A 25,737-nucleotide genomic window follows, 5' to 3' on the forward strand; every position below is an offset into this window, starting at 1 on the left:
TGCTTTTAAGGGTTGTTAATGACTGGGCAGGGAGTGTGAAATATTTATCGCTCAAAGATTTATGTAACTACAGTCTACTACTAATATTATAAACAAGAGAGTTTGTGAGGACATTTTGTTTTTAAACAAGCAATTATGCCCGCGGTTTCACCCGCGTGGATGTCGGTCTCTCACAGAAAAAAATATCGCGATTGTGATTCTATATCCCCCTTTTAAAAAACTACTCTATGTTTTTCCAGAGGTCTTGATAAATACAATTTTATCTAAATCGGTTCAGTAGTATTACCGTGAAAAAGGTAACGGACAGAAAGAATATCTTTCTCATTTACAATATTAGTATGGTTACCTCGTCTACTTTTTCAGGACTATTCCCACCTCTCGTTCCCACCGCTGCAACTCCTGTGTAGCCAGGATTTACAGCTTGACCGCTAATAAAAATACAACCAGTGACGATCAAGTATGTCTCGGGGGAAACTTAAAAACTGTCATTGGACCCGCGACAAAATTAATCAGAAGAACATAGGAGAAGTGCGAAGGTTACCTCGTCTAGTAGCTAAAAATAAAATATCGATGACTAATATAAAATATAAGTTTCCCGACTCGAACCCGCGACCTCTGTTCCATATCTATTCCAGACGGCCGTCAAATGTGTTTACCTGTTATCCTAACTTGGTGAAAAATGACTTTAGTTTCAAACAAATAAATCAAATTCAAGCAATACTGATCGATTTTGAAATTGCAAAAGTTATACGTCATGTTGGTCACGATAGAGTTGTCGATATAAATTCAAAAGCAAATAAATAAAATCAGAGACTGTCAAAGGAATGTTTGCAGTTTTGGTACAAGTTGAAGTTGATTACAAGTTGATAAAGCACAATATTTAACAAAAATAGATGGATTAAAACTTTATTGTATACCACACAAAACAAGAAATTAATGAAATACAAAAAAAGTGGTACAATTTAGGCGGTGTTCTCTTAAATATTTAAATGTGTAATGTTATTTTTTTTTAATTTAAAAATCATTAACATTATCATCACAGGACGTTCACTGCTGAACATGGCCTCCCCTAAAAATTTCAATATCTTCCCATTGGATAGTAAAATTAATATTCAAACAAGACTTCACGTCATATGCCTGTAAAAATCACATCCAATAGTCTTTATTATACCACAGAAGTTTTTTTTTTTTCGTAAAAACAAAAGTCAACAAAATGATGTCATTAAAATTCACCTTCCTACTTTGTCGGAATTACAGTCAAAATGCCAGAGAGGTACAATGGATGTAGGACAATAAAGAGGTAATTACACTCATTAGTACCTCATTACTTTTAATGATGTGCTTTACCCTTTGTTCTAAGCTTTTTAATGTAGCAGTTAATACCTTAGGTATATGGCAACATAAGAACGTATCTAACAGCTGAATAAATTCGCAAAATAATAGTAGAAGGATTTCATATTATTATTATCTATTATTCAAATATTCTGAAGTTACTCGCATTTCATTCTTCGAAATAAATCTCGTTCCTAGAACACAGACAAAAGCCGCTTGAAGAAAAGCTTGGGAAAATATTTGAAAAGCTCTTGCTCAAAGTCGATTCAAACTTAATTGCAAACTCAATCATAAATGATTTTATGTGTTGTAATTTAGAGAATCATAATGCAGGTCTAAAAGCACGTCAATAGGCCTAATATGCGCGCCGTGATAACTTTTATCGACGTCAAAATGTATGGGCAAAATGGATAAAACGGCGTGATAACCGCTTATCGCGGCGCGCATCTTAGGCCTACAGGTTAAATGTTCCAATAACATAATATTTTGGTATAATAAATAACGTATAAGGCATGATCTGCATTCTCATACATGATTGTGTTTGTCTAATATCTATAGACTTTCCTGTAAAGCTTTTTGTTTTCAATAAATATGTAGTTACCTACTATCTACATAAGTATACCTATCAGTAGTAATGGAGAAACAGCAGATTTTGTTACTTTATTTGTGCATATATTATGTGCAATTGTGCAGGATCTTATTACACATTATGTTTTTCACTTTCAACGCGACATTTTTTACATGAGTAACGCTACATGTAAGTCATATAAAAATGTCGCGTTGAGACCCGTGTTTCTCTATTTTAGTTGAAATGGAACACGAAAGTTTAAAATCCGGTTCTATTTCAAAAGGACACGAGCTCTATCATTAAGCACGGGGAAAACTCACAAACAAAAGGGCAGTCCCAATAATATTAGCTATTGTTTAGAAAACCTTCAAAGGTTAAACAGAACAATGAGGACCAATGCTGCCCCTTCAATAGAACATCAGAGGATCCCTTGAGAGTGATACAAAGAGATCGGTTATAATGCATTGATCGAAACCCGGTTTTGTTTGCGTTCGGAAAATTCAATTTTCAAAACAACAAACGAAAGTGACACTTGTGTGTAACAAAATAAGGTGGATGGGTTTTTCAGTAAGGTCATTTTATTGGAATATGATCATGCTAATTACGGCTTAAAAGGCAACGTGAATTCCATCAGGGATGGGTATTGGTTTTGAATGTCTTTTGCATGGAAATGTGTTGATGTTTCATTTTGAGTGTTTTTTGGCATAGATGAAGAAATAATAAGCGCACATACATCGATGAGGAGAAACGTTTGTTTGCGTTATGGCTTTACAGGTGTAAACTTATTAAGTACCTAGTTTTGTAGGTGGTCATATTATTATGTTTCTTAGTGTATGTAATGTTACTGTTAAAAAAGTAAAATTTACTTTATTCGGCTGTCGTGGACCCGACTTACTGTGGACTGTCGTAGTCCACCCACAAGGTTGACCGACGACATCATAAAGGTAGCAGGAAAGCGCTGGACGCAGGCCGCTACCAACCGGGTAACATGGAAAGCAGAGGCCTATGTTCAGCAGTGGACGTCCTGTGGCTGAGATGATGATGATGATGACTGTCGTGGATCATGTACCGCTTAGCATGCTCAGTTTGACCGAATTTGAACTGAGAACGCTCTGAGTTTGACCATTGTTTGACCATAATTTCACTTGTACATATGTAGTTGAACTCTTGCTCAGTAGGTAAATGCTATTTACTTCTGTAAATATTTGATAAATAGCTTACCTGTAGGTACAGAGGGTTAAACGAAGGCTGGTTATAGATGAGTCCATAAACGATCTCCACTTTGTCTGTCTCCGGTCTGAAGGTACCGAAGATCCGGTCCCAGATGATGAGCACTCCACCGTAGTTCACGTCTAAGCAGTACTTGTTGCTGCCTGTTAAAAAAAACGTTTATTTGATACGATGTTTAATAAAACAAAGGCATGTGCCATCATTAAATATTCGTAAGCTCTAATTAAAACAATTAGGTATCACTTAAAGGAGCTCATCTAAGCGTTATTTAGGGTTTATGTTTACTAATATTCAAACTATTTTTTAATCAATTAATTAGTTTTACTAATATACAGGGTGTTACTTTGCATTCTTGCCATATTTACAGAGGTTACTATATTACTGATACTGAACACAAATCCGTAATAAAATAATGCCCGAAATTTTTTTTTTTTATCTTGAGTATTTTATTTTATCGACAATCTGTTAAACATACCACTAATTATCGTAACGCATGCACATCACTTGTTGGCGATGGCGATGGAGACTTTTTTACTTTTTATTGTATTTTTAAATATCTATTGCAATCTATTGTCTTTAAAATGTCTTTTTGACACTTGTAAAAAACTGAGAAATTCACCAAACACAAATCACGTTATAAATAATACAAAAATGACTGAAGTGTATTCAAACAACGAATAATTTAATCAAAATGGTGCTTGGAGTGTCTGCAAGACGTCTTAGACGAAATGCTTGATGACGTACCCTTAAGTTAGCGTTACACCAAACATTGAGTTATAATGTACTTAATATTACTTCAATGACACCAAATGCTCTACTACCAGCAGGATGGTGCTCCCCCACAATAAGGACGTCAAGTGCGCGAATAATACGTTTGGTGAACAGTGGATTGGACGAGGGGTCCAGTAGCTTGGCCACCACGATCCTCGGACCTGACACCAATGGATTTTTGGAGTGACTTGAAACGACTGGTATGCGCAGAAGAGATAAACAGTGTAAACGCGTTACATGAAAGGATTGTTTTAGTGAAACTGTGATACAAAACGTTTATGTGTTGCGAAAACTAAAGCGAAAAACCGACGCTTCGCCGTGCTAGACTGTGCCTTCATCAGAACGGAACTTATGAATAAATAATTAATTGTGAATAAGGTGATTTCATTTCATACTTAATTTATTAATTTGTAAAAATAGGGTACAATGTTGTAAATTAATTGAAACCCTATTAATTATTACGTATTTTTGACGGTCCTAAGCCCGTAAAGTAGAAAGGAAATCTGAAATCAACTGAAGAGTATTATAAAATAGTTATTAGGTATGACTGGATAAAAAGGCTGGTACCCAAAGCCATAAAATTAAGAACTAGGCCACGCCCACTAGGTTTATTCCACTTGCACCTGTAGAACGTGCGAGACAAAATTGGTTTATTCCAATTTGTACTGAAAAACCAAATTTACTAAAATCTTAGTGTACTTTCTTTATGGGAGTCTCTTGTTTATCTTAAATAATAGGTATTGTTACCTACTTTTATCTCTGTGAATATGGCAAGAATGCAAAGTAACACGGTGTATTTAATCATCATCATCATAATTAATTTTATACATATAATAATCTCAGGCTAAATAAATACAAAGAGCATATTGCTGGTGTCATGTAAATACACGTGTCGAAGTAAATAACTACTTATATTGTATTTTGTGAAATATTTAGACCAATTTTATTGTAACAAAAATTATCAAAAAATAGGCTTAATATGAATAATACGAATTCTATTGACACAAAAAGTTTGATCAAACCAGAGACGCTCCTTAATCTGTCTGGTGTTCCCTTTTTTCCATTATCGGCGTGATTAGATTCGCATTTTTGCCTTAGAATTTAAGAGGCCTGTAATCCGCCGAAAATTGCCTGCTTCAATATTGAAATTTCGTTCGAGCAGATCCTCTTAATCTTTATTTAATTTGATTAAACTTCTTATGGATCAAAATTAAAAGCGTTACGATATTGCGTTAAAACAATCACAACCACCTTCCTTGAGCTTCACAGATGTTAATGTTCTTAAATTAAATATTAGTTAATCTCTAACTCTCTGGGGCAGAAATACAGCTTAGGTGTATTTCAGGAGGCTAGCACAACTAAGAATTTTGAATACTATGAAATCGACTTATAGTTATTATTATTGGAATCTGCATCAGAAACTACAAAAGAAGTATTTTAAGTTGTACTACTCTTTATCTTAGTTTGTGTTGAAATTATTTACCATGATGTACTCTGTGGTGGCTGGGTGTGTTGAGGATGTACTCCAGAGGGCCCAAGCTCTTGATGGCTTCGGTGTGGATCCAGAACATGTAGAGGTAGCTGAACTGGTGGTGCATCACGAACTGGGCAGGAGGGATGGCCAGCGCCAGGGGCAAGTAGAATATCTGAGAACAATGAAAGTAATTTTAGGAATTTCGGTCAGAGAGTTGTTGTGGATGAAATTGGGGCTTTCATGGCTTTATCTTCATATCTATGCATTAACATAATAGCGCGACTATATGAAGGAAAAAGTAGTATCGAAGCTGTAATTTCTTTCTAGCACTGGTAAAGATTACAACAAGCAGACAGGTGCTGGGCTTTATTCCATTTCATATTGCTCGGCAAAATTCTAAATTATCGATACTATTGAGTGCTAAGCACGCATAATTTGATGGCTCCAATATCGCTAATGTATTCGCCGCCATGACCGCGAGCCGGGAGCGATGCGAGCAGTATCGGAAAACGGTCGTAAACAAACCGAAAAGTTAATTTGTGGAGCGATATTCAAAAGTTTTAGAGTGATATACACATATTACACATTATTGGTATCGAATCGCTTTTGATTAGAATTACAGTAGAATCCCGATTATCCGGATCAATTAAAACCAGGGGTGTTCCGGATAATCGAAAATCCGGATAATCGATTTCAAAGTAAAATCAAACAATAATTAACTTTTTACAATAGAAAGGGTTTTCAATACATCATTTTAGAGTCCTAAAATCTAAATTTTAGACCATTGGTCATCCATTTCTTTTAACAATGAACTAAGAAGACGTCCGTACCATGTTACGGTGGCGGCGCCTTCGGTTTTTATGGGTCCAGACCCTGAATCGGTAATTAGAAACCGTGAAGAATGAGTCCGGATAATCGGATATCCGGATAATCGAGGTTCGGATAATCGAGATTCTACTGTACCTAAAATATACAGCTTTGCAAAATAGTACGTATTGCAACTGCTTATGATGTCACAGTATTTACCTTGATGTGCCGTCGTCCGTACAATCCTACTAATATACTCAACATCAAATAAATCGCACCTTCCGCGACGCGAACTTTAAAGATTTTCTTCTGACACAATCATGGTACCCCAACAATATTGGTGTTATTTGAAAGCCCAATAAATATCCTTAAAGAAAAATACATTCAATTTCTTAATAAATGATTAACATATACCATAAATGTGACTTGAAAAAAGACCTCACTTTGGGCTCACCTCTGGGATCAATTAGACCAATTTTTATGGTAATAAAACCAAATAATGATCTCACGTGTCCTCTTTAACCGATGGATAGCGATTAATCCCAACTTAACAGTTTTATAGCCATAAAAGTTGGCTCAAGCGTAACTACCTATTTTTTGAAGAAGGGACTCTGGATCCTTCTAAAGACACATTTTTGGGGTAAAAATCATCCTATAATGAAATCAAGTTTAGAACTAGGCTTTTAAGTAGTGCCAATATTGGTGGGAAGTGGGGATGCATACGTTTAAAAGTGCTTGTCGCGGGAGGTGCGATTTATTTGACGACGAGTGTATTATAAATGCGAAAGTTTCGATGTCTGGATGTCTGGATGTTTGTTACCCTTTCACGCAAAAACTACTGAACGGATTTTGATAAAACTTTACAGTATTATTGTTTATAACCCAGAATAACATATAGGCTATAATTTATGACGATCTGTGACAAACTAAATTTCACGCGGGCGAAACCGCGGGCAAAAGCTAGTCTATGATGAAGCAAATTTGCTCTCTAACATTTATTAGATCTAGATAGATTAGTAAATAAATCATCTCAATAAAGATAACGTAGGACAAACGATCGTTACTTTGTCCTAAGAGGGCTGGCTATCTTCAGCAATTATGATTACGTAATGACCACTTTAGGATAGATCTCACAATAAATCGTCAGTTTTGACATATTTCCCATACTGAAACTGTCAATGTGCCAGTTATTATTATTATTCTGTGGTTATACCAGGAGTTATTCTCGGATAAAAGTTTGGTCGAATCGGGCCTTAGCTTATCTCTAATTGATGAAATTGTGGCATGTTTGTTGATAAATTGCTAAACACCCATTCGGATGCTGAATATTTTCAGTTGTTTTGTAATTGCAATTTCAAGATTTTAAGTTACTTAATTTGTGAATATTTTGCTCATGAAAAATCTTTTTTATTCAGCAAGTTTTACCCCGATATAGCTTTCATAATTCCTATACATCGCTTCCACCTTTCACCCTGATCATAATCCTAATTTAATTTTGGCACGTCATGATAATGCCGCCTGACCCTTCTTTGGAAACAATACCAAGTAACCTGCCTCTATAAAGTTATTGAGCAAACTCATCGTATCGGAGCAATAATAATCTATATAATATAAAAGAAAGTCGTGTTAGTTACTCCACTTATAACTCAAGAACGGCTGAACCGATTTAGCTGAAAATTGTCAGGGAGGTAGTTTAGAGCCAGGAGAAGGACATAGGATACTTTTTATCCCGTTCGAAATAAAAAAAGTCTGCTTATTTATTGCCATTAAGGTGGAACAAAGTTCGCCGGGTCAGCTAGTTGATGATAAAATTTAGCGACCTAGTACAGTCAGCCTCAAATAGTTCGTTACACCCAAAGTAGGCAATAAGCTCGCACTCTAAGGTAATCTTATCTTCCGGAAGTATTATCTGTCTTATCCGCTGGGGCAGAAAAGTTCTCGAGTGGCGACCACGAGCCGGAAAAGGTAGTGTGGGCAGACCTCCCACTAGGTGGACCGACGATCTGGTTAAAGTCGCGGGAGGTGCCTGGATGCGGGCGGCGCAGGATAGGTCTTTGTGGAAATCCTTGGGGGAGGCTTTTGTCCAGCAGTGGACGTCATTCGGCTGAAAAGGACGAATGAACGAAGATAGTCTTATTAATTTTTTGGCCACTTAGGGTGTGTCACGTACTACATATTTTGACACTTTACTGTTCATGGCCTTATGGTGATCATGCAAAACTGAAGCAAGAACAAACTGATATTATATCGGTGTTATTGGCGTGAGCATTGGCTTACAAACGGCCTTATTTACATTATCCAGCTGTTACTGTTCACTGAATATTGGCTAAATTAGTCGAAGAGCAAAGGGTACATCGTTATATTTCAAAGGCCTATATTCAGCAGCAAAGGCCTAAATACTGAAGTAGTAGATATTTTATCCTGTTTTCGATATTTGATACAAATTAAACACGATCCTACTTTATATTATAAAAGCGGATCAGTTATTTAAAAGCAGTTAAAAATTATTTTACTCTATGTAGAGCCTTCCTAAATTGAATAAAAACACTTTGAATAAACACACAAAAATAAAATTATGACCGTTTGTAATAAAGGGGTAAGTATACGCTCATAATAATTACAATAGCATTTAATTTCATCCCCTGCGGCAAGTAGCTACAATAATAATGTAATACTCACAAATCCACACCATCCCTGTAGAACCGACTGCCTGATCCCCACCCCCATGTTGAAGTCTTCTGAGGTATGATGCACTTGATGCTGTGCCCATAGGATGTGTACCTCTGAAAGAATAAAAAAATAATTTACCAAAGACTCGTTTAGCGTTCTATTTACTTGACTGACTTGATTAGTATTTGCGCTCACCAGTGGCCTAATTCCCGTTTTCACCATCAATCCCTTATTTTTAAGTGACCTCTATGGTTACATATAACAGGCATTTTGTTTGCAGAGGTCACTTAAAAATTAGGGATTGATGGCAAAAACGGGCATAATTATTCACGTATTTTGACAGTCAAGATCTCGCTGACGTGCAGAAGTCGTCCCATTGAAAAACAGTTCTAAAACCGTATTCATAAGGGTCATTTCGATAGAACGATTACTCGATAGGATCGCATTCAGCGATTTGTTGTCATTGACGTTCTGTTACGTAAATAAGGTTACAGTTGGCGCCACTGGCTTGTAAGGTCGTAACTAGTGGCTATGACACTGGCTTTGTCCGTTGAGCGGCAAATACGATAAGAATAAATTGTATTTGCACTTGCCAGTAGGTGTCACTACCGAAATGCCAAGTGAGGTCCTGTCATTGGCCAGTAATTATTGAGCGTAAAGGTCGATACGAAAAGACAGCCGTCTCTATTGATTTGGGGCAATTACGCCTGCCAGGTGTCTTGATAAAGCCAGTATTAATAGTCCAGTCATTATAGTAAGTTCACCTCGGAATTAGAGATACCCAGCTGTAAGTCTGTAAATACTTGTATATTGACACCCTAAAAGTTGTCTCAAAACCTACATATGGTAGGGTGTAAGCAACTATTAAATTTCAAGGTCAACGGTCACAAAAATCGGTTTTTTTGCGCTTTTTTTAGAAATATCTCATTTCCTGTGGGTTTTTTGCTATTTGTATTTATTATCAATATTGTAGAATACTAAATTCTCTACAAATTTTGTTTAAAAACTTTTTTTATACGGTGAACCGTTTTCGAGATAGAGGGCGGAGAGCGCGCGGTCACTGTATCACTTCAGGTCTACTTAAGCGGTTTAGATTTTTCATACAAAAGGATTTTCCCGCTAATTCCTGTGGGAATTTCGGGAATTCCTTGTTGTAACTAAGCTTTGAGTTTACTAAGGTACCTACATGCCAAATTTCAAGCGTCTAACTTCCGTTAAGCGTTTAGATTTTTCATACAAAAGGATTTTCCCGCTAATTCCTGTTCCCGTGGGAATTCCTAAGTATACTATAACCTGCCCAGGTGTATGAAGAATAATTGTACCAAGTTTCGTTAAAATCCGTCGAGTAGTTTTTGTTTCTATAAGGAACATACAGACGGACAGAATTCTATACATGAAATATATTTTCAAAATAACTATCAGGGGGTGATTAGTGGTCGATACTGATGCCAAAAATGCAATCAGTAAAATTTTTGTCTGTCTGTCTGTCCGTAAACTTACCGTGACCTTAGTAAACTTAAAGCTTATTTACAACAAGTAATTACCGAAATTCCCACGGGAATTAGCGGGAAAATCCTTTTGTATGAAAAACCTAAACCGCTTAAGTTGACCTGAAGTGATGCAGTGACCGCGCGCTCTCCGCCCTCTATCTCGAAAACGGTTCACCGTATAAAAAAATTTTTTAAACAAAATTTGTAGAGAATTTAGTATTCTACAATATTGATAATAAATACAAATAGCAAAAAACCCATAGGAAATGAGATATTTCCAAAAAAAGCGCAAAAAACCGATTTTTGTGACCTTTGACCTTAAAAGGACATTGTCAGAAACCGCCTTAGATTCCTGGGCACAGCAGTAAAGTATCAAAATTAATCTCTTACTTTTTGAATACTTAAATATTAATTAGATTGTAACGGACACTTGAGGATTAAAAAATGAAATAATAAAAGTATTTTATATGTATTCCATAATACTATGACGACATCCGGACATTTTAGGGCGTGGCCTGCTCCATATCCTATGAAGTTCCATAATTTGTGTCGATAAAATCTATGTAAAATCGGCACAAGGCAATGCCGTACTTCATTGTTAGGACTCCATGTAATAGTGATGTTGACTGCGGTCATCATAGACAATAAGATACCGATCTTGTAAATAAAATAAATCGTCCAAATTGCTACAGTATGACTAGATTTTAATTAAAAGTTAAAAATATATTGCACGATACTACAAGAAGCTATCTAATGTGTCCAACTGGTCGAAGGTCATGAATAAAATAAAAAGAATTGTGATCATAACACTGATATAGACAATGACAACAATATGGGATCATCTTTAATATATCTGTTACAGTTTCAAAATTCGATGAAAAATCCAATGCCGCTTAAAGTGAGAGAAATGTCTAAAGTTCTAATAGAATTGAAAGTTTTATTCGCTCAAAATGCTTATAACAATAATTGGTAATACATTTCAAATATTAAGTACCTTTATAATGTATCGATAGAACCAAAATGATATCCTCTCAGCTTGGAAAGGGAAAACCCAGGATTGGGGGAGCGCTCCAGGCAATTTTTAGAACATTTCATAGGTGGTAGTAAATAATATTTATTTTATTATTAAAATTGAATATTTTGGTATTGATAAAATTGAATACATCTTTCGATTCAAATACCGAATATTTTTCAATCGATAATAATTATCGAGAATTGTTAATAATATTCAATTAAAAGTTGTTCAATCCCTAGTCATGCATAGACTACGTAGATAGAGGATAGAGTATAGATAAGCTACTAATTAAAAAAAAAAATTAGAGTGAGAAAGCTTATATGTCAGATAAATATGGGAGAGCAGGACAAAACATTTTTTTCTGTCTCCGCTTGCGTATCGGTTTTTTATGTTTGCCACCATTTGCTTTGGTGGCAGACAATTGCGTGGTGTTTTGATGTTTTTCATCAATTTATAGTGATTTCATGTCAAATAAAACAATCAGAACATTGTTCTACACAGTATTTTGTGTGATTTCGTTTGCAGTAATGGTGAATTGTTGTATAATTGGTTGTAAAAGCCGTAGTGAACGAAAAGAACCAAACATAACCTTTCATCGGTAAGTAGCATTTTTTCGCTATTATATGGTAACTGAAGGTAATAAACATTAAGAAAACGATTGTTTGATGTTACCGAAATGTAAGTTTTCTCGTAATTATGTTAAAAATTTGATTATTCTAAACCTATAAATTGGGTATTAACCGACTGGAGTGAAAGTCATCATGTGCCAGAAGATTCATTATGATAATACATGTAATCTGTCATTAGTCGGGTTATAAGCCGCTGGGGATACCAGCAGGCCTAGTCAATATTCCCTCATGTATTTTTGTTTTTAGATTCCCGAATGAACCAAGTTTAAGAAATAAATGGACGGAGTGTACGGGCCGAGTACATTGGCATCCAAGTCAACATTCTCGAATATGTTCCAGACATTTTGAATCCAGATGCTAAAGTATCTGAAAGTTCGAATACATCATGCAGCTAAAAAGCTTTCAGAAAAGTCTGATATCGTCAGGAATTTTTAAAACAAATTAATTTTGTTTAAGGGTCAGTGATACTGATTAAAGTATTATATTAAAGTGGTTTTTTATTTAAATCCTCAAAAACTCAGTTTAACCTCTTAAATATAGAAAAAAGCTTGCACGCACACGCCATCAATCAAGTCCATCCAGTTGTTTAAGCGTAAAAAGGTAAACATACATACACACAAACTTTCACTTCACCTTTATAGTAATACTTACTAGATTTTGCGCCTCAGTTTCACCCGCAGCTTACCTATTTACCCCTAAAATCAGGGTAATTTTTAACGTAGCCAATACTAAGTCTATTGTTGTAGCTATAGATATGGTATGTACATATATTGCTATCTCACTCAGGTGTACGCTAATGACCCATCTACCTCTATTCTCTATCTACGATAGACTAAGACGGTAACCATGGAGATAGTTAGTTTGGTAAGTCACGTGTTAAATGTCAAGAGTGGAAAGTAAACATAGGATTCATGTTATTTATTTACGTGCAAAATGTAAGTAAGTAAATCATAAAAGTGGAACGCCGAGCTATTTCCAAAACCCGTCCAATATTATAATACAATTTGGCTGCGACAACTACAATACAGAACATCTCCCAAATCGATGTGCATAAAATAATATAATACAATACTAGTAAGTAAGAGGTTATGATAACAATATTGCTATCAATAAGTTTATAGAATTGGTCCGCCAGGAATAATTGTTCTTACATAAAGATTTGTGTCATTTAGAACCTAGAAAGTATTATTTCGGCACTGTTGATCTAACGGCGAACAATGTATGGAGAACGAACATTGTCCTTTAATAGTTGCTTACACCCTACCATATGTAGGTTTTGAGACAACTTTTAGGGTGTCAATATACAAGTATTTACAGACTTACAGCTGGGTATCTCTAATTCCGAGATTCTTACCTAATTTAAGCTTAAATGACTGGACTATAATTGCCATGTTCAACAAAGACTTTGTCTTACTGAAGTAAATATTGACAAAACCTTGGATTAAATTTTTAAACACTTAATTCCTAATCATCCTTTTAATTTGGTCGACCAATCCGTCTTTCTGTTTTAAAACTTGACAATCCTACGTAGCTTTAACGAGACAATTGAAATATTAATGTAAAATATCACCCGGGACGTACCTTTGTCTACCTTTGACGTTAATTTAAGAATGAACGTTTAGAAATACGACCCATGTCAGTGGTTATGATGATGACAATTTAAGTATTTTAGGGTAAAAATATTTGTTTCATGTGGAAACAAGAGCATCTTTGAAGCTCTTTAACGTTTGGTATTATGTAGAAAGGCGTTTTATAATATAAGGGCTGATTTTTCAATCGCTGGTTAACTTTTGACTGAAGAACACACACATTTACAGTTTCAGTTGTTTCAGTACGGGAAATATATGTCAAAATGTCAATTTTATTCTTCAGTTAAAAGTTATCCGACTATTGAAAAATCTGCCCTTTTGTAAAATTGACTTGGGATATTTTTTGGCAAAGTACCACCAGCACTGAAACTATTATATTCTGCTAAACTGCATCTACACCATAAATACATTAATTTGAATAGTCCTTCTTATCTTTTCTTTGCAACTCACCATGACAAGCTCTATGCATCCAGTAGTAGCAGAAGTCAACCCCGAGGGCCGCCGCGTACCAGGTGAAAGTGTGGTTCCACGGCAGGTCCACCAGTCTGAAGTTGGCGTATATCCACGTGTAAAGGTACGACTCAGCTCCTCTCCATACTAGCCTGTAAGATAACATAAAGTGGAATTAATTTACTGATTGCTGAATTTATTCTTCTGCTGGTTTTAGATTGTAGAAGACGCACACTTGAGGGATGTCCAGCATCCACCCACAAGGTGGACAGATGACCTCATGAAGGTATCAGGAAGGCGCTGCAAGCCGCTACCAACCGGTCTGGAAATCACTGGGGGAGGCCTATGTTCTGCAGTGAACGTCCCAAGGCTGAAACGATGATGATGATGATGATACCATCAACAGTGAATTTCTAGAGGCTGATGGTAATAATGATGATATTGATGATGGTTAGGTATTTATAATACGAGGAGGAGCTTTATCATTATTATCATAAGTTCATTTTGTATCTATTGCAGGAGAAACATCCTTTTGTAATTACCAGAAAATAATACAAAAGTTGGCATACACCCCTATACTGGTGGGCGAATTGCTCAAGCATTTTTTTACATGAGATGCATTATTGCACAATGTGTAAGGCCACTGGATCACAACAATACTGTGGTCCAATGGTTCAATCAATTAGTAAGTGAATTTATCGGCGCTGCCAAGCCTCCAATGGGGCGAGGTATAATCTCAATTGGTTTGAACAGTTCGATATGCCTAATTGACTGTAATATGCGATTAATCAGTTTATACAACGTCATCAAGCCTGGGCCGAAATCATTCTACCAATAGGTCGAGTGTAGAAAATTTCACAATTAATGCTTATACATGACCTGTAATTTTCAACTGCTGACCACAGAAAAGTCATTGTACGCACTTTGCGTAAAACTGCACTCTATGAAGGTGCTCAGATTTCACTTGTATGTTTATTTAGCAAGACTGTTGAACATTGTCTTAATTAATTAGTCGAATAGCAAAATTGGCCAGCAGTTGTCAAGCGGAAACAAAAAGTTGCTGATCCGTTGACACTTTTTTTAAACCCTGACAAACTTTTTGACAAACTTGGTCGTCATTGGTTGGGTTTTATCGGGGAATAAGAAAAAAATAAAATTCATTTAATTTGGCACATTAAAAACTGCAAATTACAAAACTTAGCAGTATTGTATAAATTAATTTAGAAATGATGCCAAAAAGGCTTCCACTCAGCATAATGACGCAGTGCGTAGCACCACGACTCTGATTTTCAGTCAAATTAAGCTATAGCTCCCAGCTATAAAGGAGTTTCAGTAGAGGGAAAAAGAGTTGGCAAATAGTCCCGTGAGATCTACATACCTTCCGCACTCCTGTAGGATCCCGTGGGATATGCTAGTGATGCCGTCGTTCAGTCTGATCCCTTTCATGCCCTTTAGCCGAAGCACGATGTGTTCCAGGATCATGAATAAGAAGAAGTACGGCCATGACTGGAAATAAAAGAAAATACAGGTGTAACGGCTAGTTAGATAGTTTGCAATGTAAAAATCACTAAAATTTCGATAGGTTTGACAATTTAGAGCAGTCACTCGACTAGTTAGGTCGTACGATAATGTCCCAACTAAAGGATATTTTCCTCCTATAAAAATATTTATAACAAAATGTGAGGAGTTTGTGAATTGTGAGGAGTTTGTGAATTGTGAGGAGTTTGTGAATTGTGAGGAGTTAGCGATTATTTAGATAACGTTTATTAATGTAAAAGTAAAATTATGCCTACTTAAATATACTCGTAGATTCTTATGTATGTACGTCATTCACATACCCAATTACCTACGGACTTGAAGATTACAATGAAATGTAAAAAAATAAAATGTGTTCAAGTATTGTTTCGTAACAGTAACAGTAACAATGCCGTGAATAAATTGCAAATAGTGATTTGTATAAGTAGTATAGATACCTACTTAGTGACACAATAAAATATTCAATACAAATGGGAATGAAACATGCCTTGACCTACACGATCGTTTATGCTTGAGATAACTACATAGTTACATTATCTTTATTGATAAGGACAATTTATGTAATTGACACTGTGTAAGATTGTAAATAAATAATTAAATAAGTATTTTTTTCACTAATCACACTAATTTAATTGGCTAGTTCGAAACTATATGGTACGTTTAAAATCGCATTTGAAAATAAAATAATGAACTGAAATTACTTTTTGTCTATTTTTAGAACATCGAACAAGTTAATATTCTCAAATTAATTTTAAAATGCTTTGTAAGGTTTAATAAGCACAAAAAAGTTTCAATTTTAAATTTTCTTTCACCTTTAAAATAATTTTATGAAAAATTCGTGACACTAATCTGACGGGACAAAAACTTTGTTTTTTATTTGTACAAATTAAGAAACGATAGACTTTTCGAAAATAAATGTAAACACAAATAATATTTTCGCCCGTCGTATTTCAGAGAATCGAACCCGACCCTTCGCCCCAAAATAAGGCTTTTACGTAATTGGGTCATTTCTTTATCTATTTTACTACGTTTTTTGGAACAAACTTTGTATCCTTTAGAGTTTTCAAGGAATAGAATTGTATTTACATAAAGACCGGTTCAATACATTAGATTTGGTGGAAGTTGGTTGAAAAAGCGTAGTCGAAGGGATGTATTTTTTAATATTGCAATTGGTTTATGGATTCTTTTCAGGGTCCTTACACATACACAAATATAGCTTGTATATACAATAAATTAAATAATAAATATCCTTGGGTATTTTACACTGCGCATCTAGTCCCAAACTAAGCAAATCTTGTACTATGGGTACTAGACAAGAAATATAAACATACTAAAATACTTTTTTTTGTAAATACATAAATAATATAGATAGAAAACACCCAGACCAATACAAACAAATATGTTAATGAACACCAATGTTTGTACTGTGCGGGAATCGAACCCACGACCCGTGAAATAGTAATCCGGTACGCGAACCACCACACCAAATGGCCGACAATATGGTGTGTCATATGGCTAATAGTGAGATGATATTTTACTCTAATAAACTTATGAGCAGGCGTGAAATTAAGAGTAGTTAAGTACTTCACGCCCGCTAACTACAAGTTTAACTCAAGTTACCGGTTACCACGAAACGCAGTGCCCTATTTAACACAACCTGAAAACGTTCCAAGCTATATGTTGCAGTAATTACGAAATATCGTAACCACGGTAACTTGACTATTAGACGTTCACCGCGTAACACGATGAGGTTAACTGGCTGGCTAGCCTGAGGTTTAACCGACCGGTACTCTTGACAAATCAGTTTGGGTTTCTCAGAGAAGCAAATTGGGTATAGTTAAACTGAAAGGGTATCGATTACATGATTAATTAGGGTAGTTTACGCAAGTGAATTTACACCGAAAATTAATTAATCCCTCTTTTCACACAATATAAAATATTACGTCGCTTATGATATACAGACCACGCTTTTATTTTTATTTACATTAAAAACATATATGTAATTAATTTCCATTTCATTTTAGAAAACGGCAATGAAATTATATTTTCATAAACAAATACACATTCTATTCATATTTCCCAGTACAAAAAATACTTTTCAAACATCCATTTGAAATATAAAAGCTCGGAAGCACCCCTAGGGCGTTTTGTAAAAGCACACTTTACGAATTGAAAAATAAAATTCATTTTTCACAACAGAAAACCATTTTACTTAAATTTTAGGCTAAGTTGCACCATCTTATTTTAACCGCAACATTAACAATAACCGGTGCTTTTTGTATGGAGTTTGATAGATTTTTGATGTTTGTCAAAGTTAAAGTTAGATGGTGCATTCAGCCCAAATGTATCATTTTCTAAAGAACAATCTCAAAGTTTTAAAAGCTTCTGTTTCTTGGTAGAGTCTACTTGCCGTTTCTTGACAGTCACGTGTAAGAAACTTGGTAGTTAAATTTGTTATTATACACCAAAGGGAAATAAGAAAAAGCTCTTTGTGAATTAGATACCTATCGCTGGTGATATTATGTACTACAAATACCCGTATATTTTTTATACCTTTTTTTGTCTTGAATCACAACAAAGGTCTTTTTTAGAAAATATTCATTGAATGTTTTTGTGACCTTTTACAGAGCTAAAATGTCTATTGTTCACATAGCGTTTCTTAGAAAAGCTATAAGTTCTATAAAAACCCATAGAAATAAGGTAAAAAGAAGGAAGAATATTTTTAGAAATTGTACTTCTAAAAACGTGGAACACGTTTGCGCTCATAAAGGTACTTTATAATCGTCTACTGTTGACGAAAAAAATTCTACATAGTAGTCACAGTAAGTACTTAGTATTTACAGTCGTCGTGGTTGCTAACTAAATCACGAACTACTTAATCACGACTCAACGTGCTCTTAAATAAATAAAAGTTGTTAAGGAAGATGTTTATATGAAATCGCATCATTTTATTTTAGTTAATGTCTATTATTCTCTAATATAATATACCCTTTCTAACGGCGCAGTTACATTATGCGGGAAATTGATCGAGACATATAGTGTAAACACACACTTCACTTCGTTTCGCCCATACATCGGTGTGCGTCATGCTCCGTCTCCATTAATTTATCGTATAGTGTAACTGCGCCATTAGTAAGTGATAAAAATCTTGAAAGTTATCAAACTTGTCTATTTAGATCTATACATATACAAGTAATTTAACCGATGTCACAATATTGTATTAAAAGTCAAGGTTTGATTTGTCAACCATACGTGTGACTTTTATTCACTTACTCGTAGGTATCTACTTTTATAACTGAAATTGAGGTCAAGTTGATTTAAAAAGTCATTCCGATAATAGAAAAGAAAAGAATAAATGTAATTAAAAATTAGGCAACGAACTGAAATGATTGACCCCTTTTTAAACCTTTAGGCACATTAAGTTACTTATTATACATTTTAGTTTGAAAGGCAAACGATTTTAGTAGGTTAGTGTTATGCATTTTAAAAATAGCTACCAAGAAAAGCAGTCCAATAAATAAATCTATACTAATATTATAAAGAGGAAAACTTTGTTTGTTTGTTTGTTTGGTTGTAATGAATAGGCTCAAGAACTACTGGACCGTCTTTAAAAATTCTTTCACCATTCGAAAGCTACATTATCCACGAGTAACATAGGCTAAATTTTATTTTGGAAAAAAATAGGGTTCAGGGGTCCACGCGCGTAAAGCCGCGGGCGGAAAGCTAGTATGTAAATATAAAAATAAGTAAGAAAATGTTTAATTTAAATATTTACAGCAATCGTAAGCTTGAATCTACCTAGCTGAGGACTTACTTCAGTTTAAATCGAATTATGAGCTTCCTTTTAGTCTAATAAATGTAATAAAGTCTAAAACATGGTAGTTCGTAAAGGTATTTAGGCTTAATTGACAAAAATAAACTCTAATTTATTTTTTTACAGAAAAACATTGCTTACATTTTTAATTGATTTTCATTAGACAATACCGGCTTCTGAACATTAGTGCTGAATTTCATAATCATGCCATATACATATACAGGGTGTCTCATAAATAGCGTGATTAAGGAGAATCAGATGATAGACTAATGGATGACTAATTATACAAAATAAAAATACTTTAGTAAAAGTATCACTATTTCAGAGGTAATGTCTTTGTTCATATTTTTTTAAAAGCCCAGTTTTGAGTCTATCTTTTGATGTTCTGTGCTGAGCAAATATTTTTTAGATGAATAAGAAGAAAATAAGAAAAATATCTGCTCATTTGTAAAGGCTCTACATTGAGGATTAAAAAAATTAAAAATCTTTTGTATAGAAGATGGCCAATATGGCCATCCATAGTCTATCATCATATGTTTGGCACGCTCCACCTGTACTCATGATTGTTCTGCCTTGAATCCCTGTATTTATGTTAATTCTGGCATATCGCAAAACCTGCAGATTACAATTAGGGTTTTAGCGATTGAAAAATCCGCCAGATGACAATACGTAGACGCGAGGTCCAAATGCTGCGTGATTGTTGGATTTTGACATATCTGTCAATGTCATGTCAAAAATAACTAATCATGCAGCATTTGGACCTCGCGTCTACGTATTGCCGCGGATTTTTCAATCGCGAAAGCCCTCATTAGCTTACCTGTCTGAAGAAGTTGGGCACATCTTCTTTCTTCTCGTACAAAGTTTCTTGAGGGTAGTGGATGTAGAACAGCCTGCCTATGCCCTTAAGGTGCTCGCTGACCACATCAGAATACCCGTTGGAGGTTGACGCGTTGGCGAACGAGTAGTCCATCGCCATGGTGACGTCAGATCTGGGGACAAAATAGTAATAGAAAATCTTTATTGACACATAACAACACAATAAGAACAAAAACAATTACTGAGCCACTACTAGGCTCGATCCCGCTCAGCATTTATCTTGGTATGCTCATAAGGGCATGTCAAGAAGCTGGTCTTCCGCGGACGCCCTTGCTTTTAGCATCGCGCATCCTTTCGACCTGACACTGACTCGAGATATAAAATAATCGAAAGATTAAAATTATTTAAAACATTGAACGCCTTTGGGCTATTATTTCACCGGGACACCATGGCGGCGCAACCAGTCGCCGCTACCAACAAAATGTCATAGAATAATTTTAATACTTGACAAAGACAAAATCTATTGCCTGCGGTGGGAATTGAACCCACGACCTTTCATTTACCTCTAGCGCTGAACTTCGAAAGTTTAAAATTAGTTTGAGAAATAAATTTTGCATTTAAAATACAGGTAGGAATTAAGGCGATTAGAGTCCTCAATGACCTTGGGCGTTTGACCTTCACGCCGCGAGAAACACCCGCGCACCCCGCACGAAAACTCCGATTTGACACCGATCAAAATTACACGGGCATAGGTAGATACAGAATAGAAGCTCTTTTTTTATGACATTACTGCCTATTATTTTAAACTTGAATTGATGAACCTTGATGTCGGTGTCATTTAACTCGGGCGTAAAGGTATTTAATAAAAATAACACAATCCATGAACATTTTGTAAGGGATATTTTTTTTTTTTCGTAAATTTTCTAATGTTTTTGTCGGTTCAGCCATTCTCGAAATTTGAACATGTAATATGTAGGTAACTTCGGTGGAATCTTGCAAGTTGAATTTGTTAGACCAACTTCCTGACGACAACTGTAGGCATTGGAACACATAGTAGTATTGTCTATGGTTTAAAAAAGCAAATGTTTCTTCTTTTGTCTATTGTCATTCTCTTTGTGTCACTTATGAATAATAAACTGAAAATGTGCTTAATCTCGTCTGTTTATTAGAAATCCTTCAACAACTGATTGAGTTAAAATTTTGGATATACATGTAATTCGGATGACAATGCAATAATTGTGATGACATGGAGTCGATCTAATGATAGAGCTGGAATGCCAGTGGCCCCATAGCAACTCCGGGAATAAACGATTCCATCGAGTTTAGGTTCGTTTGATTTGTATTTATTTATTTATATAAATATAAGTAAGTAATATTATGTAAGTAAGCTACTTTAAAAATCACGAGTACCTACCTACTTCAATTCTCAAAGGCAAACAGAGACTAATGATGGAGCTCGAATGTGGCCGTAGGAATAGGCTAGTTTCTTAAAAAAACACTTTTAGTCCGTCAATTACACTATCAAAAAATATTGGACACGGGATATTTTTATTTGTCAACAAACAAGTAATTACGAAGTTATGATGCGATGAAATTCCGCGTGACGTCACAAATCGCAACAATTTTAAGCACGCCTTAACCTCATGGGCCTCTTCTGAACTTTGGCGCGCTTTATCTCTTTAAATTTTCATAAGTTTAAAAAAGTGAAAAATACATTTAAAGTATTTTTTGGTAAGTTGACCGACGGACTAATTCAAACTCTTGCTTTACCCAGGAAACATCCCTATTCTTCGAAATGATTACGAGCTACATAACGAAAAATCTTTCTACTACGCCGCAGAAAATTCCACATCATAATAAATAAAAAAATAAATTTAAATAAAAAACCTTTTTTTTTAAACACGTTTTTGTATGCTAATAATTTTAGTTTCATGACATGCTCCCAAAATTCATCATCTTATAAGAGGATTTCAGTTTTTATCGACGAAACTTTTTAATTATTATAGCCTATAGGTACGTTTCATGGTTAGGTAATTTAGGGAAGTTTATTTGCACTTAACATGAAAAATATGGTATCAATGTCCTGTGTACCTATGCACCTTCAGTGGCAATAACAAGGTCTATTGAGTACCTATAGTCTACTAAAAGCATGAAATAAATTAATTTTCACCAAAAATTAAAACCAACTCCAAAACGAATCACCAAAAGGTAGGCTGTCACCGACTCCGAAAATATCAATCATGATATACGGGCATTTGTAATCAGTATCCACATTTTTTAATAAGCTCTATAGAACAATTAATTATCAATACCACTTTATCTTATTTATTTAACTGTGGTATTTTCGCGAAGAAACATATTGAAAATCTAATTCTAAATGGCCCATTTGCGCCGAGGCTAAGTATGAAAAATATAAATTGTTTTCTTCACGTAAATCGATTAAGTTACTGATTCTGACTCGCTCCTAATTTGGATACTGATTGCAAAGGCCTAGTAAATAAATAACGGAATATATTTTCAACTTTTACTTATCTAGTGCCGTTTTTTTTTTGGAGTCGATTTTTTACACTACCTAATAGATTCTATTTAGGTAGATAATAGCGTCCGAGCATGCCTTAATTCAATCGTATCGTCTGACTGAACGTGCTCTATGAACAACTCTGACATAAAAACTATTGTCAAACAAAGACTAGGTTGCACCATCTTATTTTAAATTTGACAAAAGTCAAAAATCTGTCAAACTCCATACAAAAAAACACCGGTTATCGCCAAAGCTACGGTCAAAGTTAGGTCACGTCAGGTGGTGCAACTCAGCCAAAGAAAAAATTCATTTTGATCGCTAATGTCAGTTTGCAGCGAGTGACACAACCTCCCCGTCTGAAGGCCAGCGGCCGACTGCCGCCCGCACCCCGCGAAGGCCCCCTCAACAGCAAAACGTTCGGAATTTATCAAAAGTAAAATTTATGAATGAAAGTATTGTTCGATTAAAAAATGCAACGTGTCATTTAAAGATTAAAGAATTCCTAATCTATTCGTGCAAAAATCTTTTAAATTAACATAGCCGTTTTGGAGGAGTAGGGAATTTAAGTAAAAAATCGATGTCCCGTATTTATTTTTTTAATTCAAAACAAAGAGACGTAGCGAAAATTCAAACGTCACAAATGTAGTCCTTGAACTGTTGTATAACATATATTTTTTTCAACTATTTCTGTCCAGCAGTAAAAGAGGAGTAGGCTTTACAAAATGCCCATTTGACGCGGATTGAGGACTCTAATCGCCTTAAGAAGAAGAGTCACGCTGCTAAAAATAGCTTCAAGTTATAGTTGTTTGGATCATTTTAAACCATCTCAGCACCTCTTTAGTGTGGGCTGTTCAACTTTAGTAATTACTACCGCTTCTCTCCGATATCTTTCTTCAAGAATTTTCCACGTAAACAACCTATTTAATAAATAAACTTTATGTAGTTTATTTAATTAATAAACTGATAAGTAGTATCCAAGCACTCATTTTTGATATCGATAGAAAATACAAAGTAAGTTGTTTTATAAATAAACAAGATTGTAATTAAAACCGCAGCATTCTAGTAATTAAACCCCGCTAGGTAGAGTAAGAAACTCGAATATTTTAGTCTTTATTTCGAGACTTGAGTCTATTTTCAAGACTAAGACTCGTTACTCACACGAGTCCGAGTGTTTTCGAGTCTTCTGAGTCCTTTCGAGTCTTTTAAGTTCTTTGAACTTTTGTTCTTTGCTGTTTTATTTATTTCAAACTACAGCTATGGATTTAGAGGACTCAGTCATGAGTTCTTTTAAAAGGACTTAGTCTTTGAGTTATTTTTGACAGTAGGTACTCGAGTCTTTTACAAAAGACTCAAGGACTAGAGCTCTAAGTTTTATTTATAAGACTCGAGTTTTCAAAAATAGCTCAAGTTCTATTAAATAAGACTCCAAGACTCGGGTTTCTTACAACACTACCGCTAAGAACCAACTGACGGACAAACAAAGGCTGTCACGATATAAACTTGGAATTGGTAAAGTTGATAATGCTAAATCCATTTTCGGAGTTTGCGAGCAGGCATTTCATTATGGTGCTAATATTGTTTTAGAGGCGGATCGTATTTAACCAATTTTAATTTTGCGTTTACAACGCAATCCGATTTGACATACCTACTTTTATTTATTTCTTTAAAAACGTATAATATGGACGTAAAACGTAGTAATTTAGGGATAACTTAATCCCATTTGTTTGAAATTGTCCTTCAGTTAACCTTAGGAACTTGACACTTATTTCAAGCCTTTGCATCATCCTACATCCATCCAATGCTGGGCTACGCTAATATCCCTTTCTTGACAATGTTTTAATAAAGTAATAGAGGTCGCAATTTCTAAATATAACTAAGATAGTCAATGGAGGCTTGTTTTTGAACTTATCTATAACTGCGTGCGGTGCGATTGCGGTCAAATACCTGCCTTGTTATCCAATAAAAAAAAAACTTTTGACAATTTTACATTCGAATGCCGTGTTCTCTCGCGTCTCGGTCGTACCATCTACAGCTCCTATAAAAGAGTTACAATGGTGACAGTCGTTTCCGAAGTAGCTTCGCCCTAGCGTTATATCTACTTGGTTTGGTTTCTTTGCTAGGTGAATGTCACAAATATTACTTTATCTATGTGAATAGAAGTTGATTTAATTTTAACACTTAAGCCAACATCATGAAAAATTAAGAAACCACATAAGTCTTGTTCTACACTTTCTTCTTCACCGAGGGTTCCGCCGTACAAACGTAGCGGTTTACAATTTATGACGTATTAAATCAAATTACTTACTTGATTCCGTTGCGAGTAGTGGCGAATTTCAAAATATGCGGTATGATTATTTTTTATTTATTTATTTTTCCTATATTTGCATTATAGGTAGGTACCTACCTCAGCGTTTTGAGTTTTTGCGTTGATTTAGAATTTCTCACAGTTTAGAGGCAATTAGATTTAAGAAGTGTTTGATATGAATTTCAACTTTAATATCTCTACGCGTTCATGTGAAAAAGGGTATTCTGATTCTGATTCTGATTCTGATTCTGATTCTGTAGTAAGTTTATAATTATTAAAAAAATATTTTATGTCATGTAAGCAAAAATAATATTTTAAATTTTATATAACTTCAAATTTATCATTTTCGCAATTTTTCCTTTATCTGTACTATATAACGTTGCTTCGTGCCGAATTTCAAGATTCTGAGTTCACAGGAAGTACCTTGTAGGTTTTGATTCCCTAGCGTGTGACGGAAATTCGTCTAAGGTGTCGGTATAAACTGCTGTATCTTTTGATCGCGTTAACTTAGAAGTTTGATTTTTTTACTTCTTAAAGGGATAATAGATCTAGGTATTTGGTATAAATTTCAATTTGATACCTTTATTCGTTCGTGAGAAATAAGGTAGTAAGTTTCATTTTATTAAAATATTTTTATTATATTATATAACTAAAAAAAATGTAATTTTCGCAAAATTTTCCTATATTTGCATTATATGACAATGCTTTATGCCAAATTTC

The 25,737-nt window shown here is 34.9% G+C and overlaps 1 protein-coding gene and 1 long non-coding RNA gene across 2 annotated transcripts in view; one reads left to right on the forward strand and one right to left on the reverse strand.

Annotated features, from left to right (window-relative positions):
• Positions 1–25,737, reverse strand: part of LOC135073728 (alkylglycerol monooxygenase-like) — a 51,452-nt gene that overhangs the window by 10,741 nt on the left and 14,974 nt on the right. The window contains exons 2-7 of the mRNA XM_063967888.1: positions 20,193–20,364; positions 15,404–15,531; positions 14,026–14,177; positions 8,862–8,965; positions 5,385–5,547; positions 3,122–3,273 (exon numbers count right to left, since the gene is read on the reverse strand). Coding sequence (XP_063823958.1) covers positions 3,122–3,273; positions 5,385–5,547; positions 8,862–8,965; positions 14,026–14,177; positions 15,404–15,531; positions 20,193–20,351 — 858 coding nt within the window. The 5' untranslated portion in view covers positions 20,352–20,364. The remainder of the gene's footprint in view (positions 1–3,121; positions 3,274–5,384; positions 5,548–8,861; positions 8,966–14,025; positions 14,178–15,403; positions 15,532–20,192; positions 20,365–25,737) is intronic.
• LOC135073737 (uncharacterized) lies at positions 11,616–12,475 on the forward strand. Its single transcript, XR_010257700.1, has 2 exons — positions 11,616–11,955; positions 12,233–12,475. It is a non-coding gene; the product is annotated as an uncharacterized LOC135073737 (long non-coding RNA).

Source organism: Ostrinia nubilalis, chromosome 8, assembly GCF_963855985.1.
Source record: "Ostrinia nubilalis chromosome 8, ilOstNubi1.1, whole genome shotgun sequence".
NCBI classification, from domain to species: domain Eukaryota; kingdom Metazoa; phylum Arthropoda; class Insecta; order Lepidoptera; family Crambidae; genus Ostrinia; species Ostrinia nubilalis.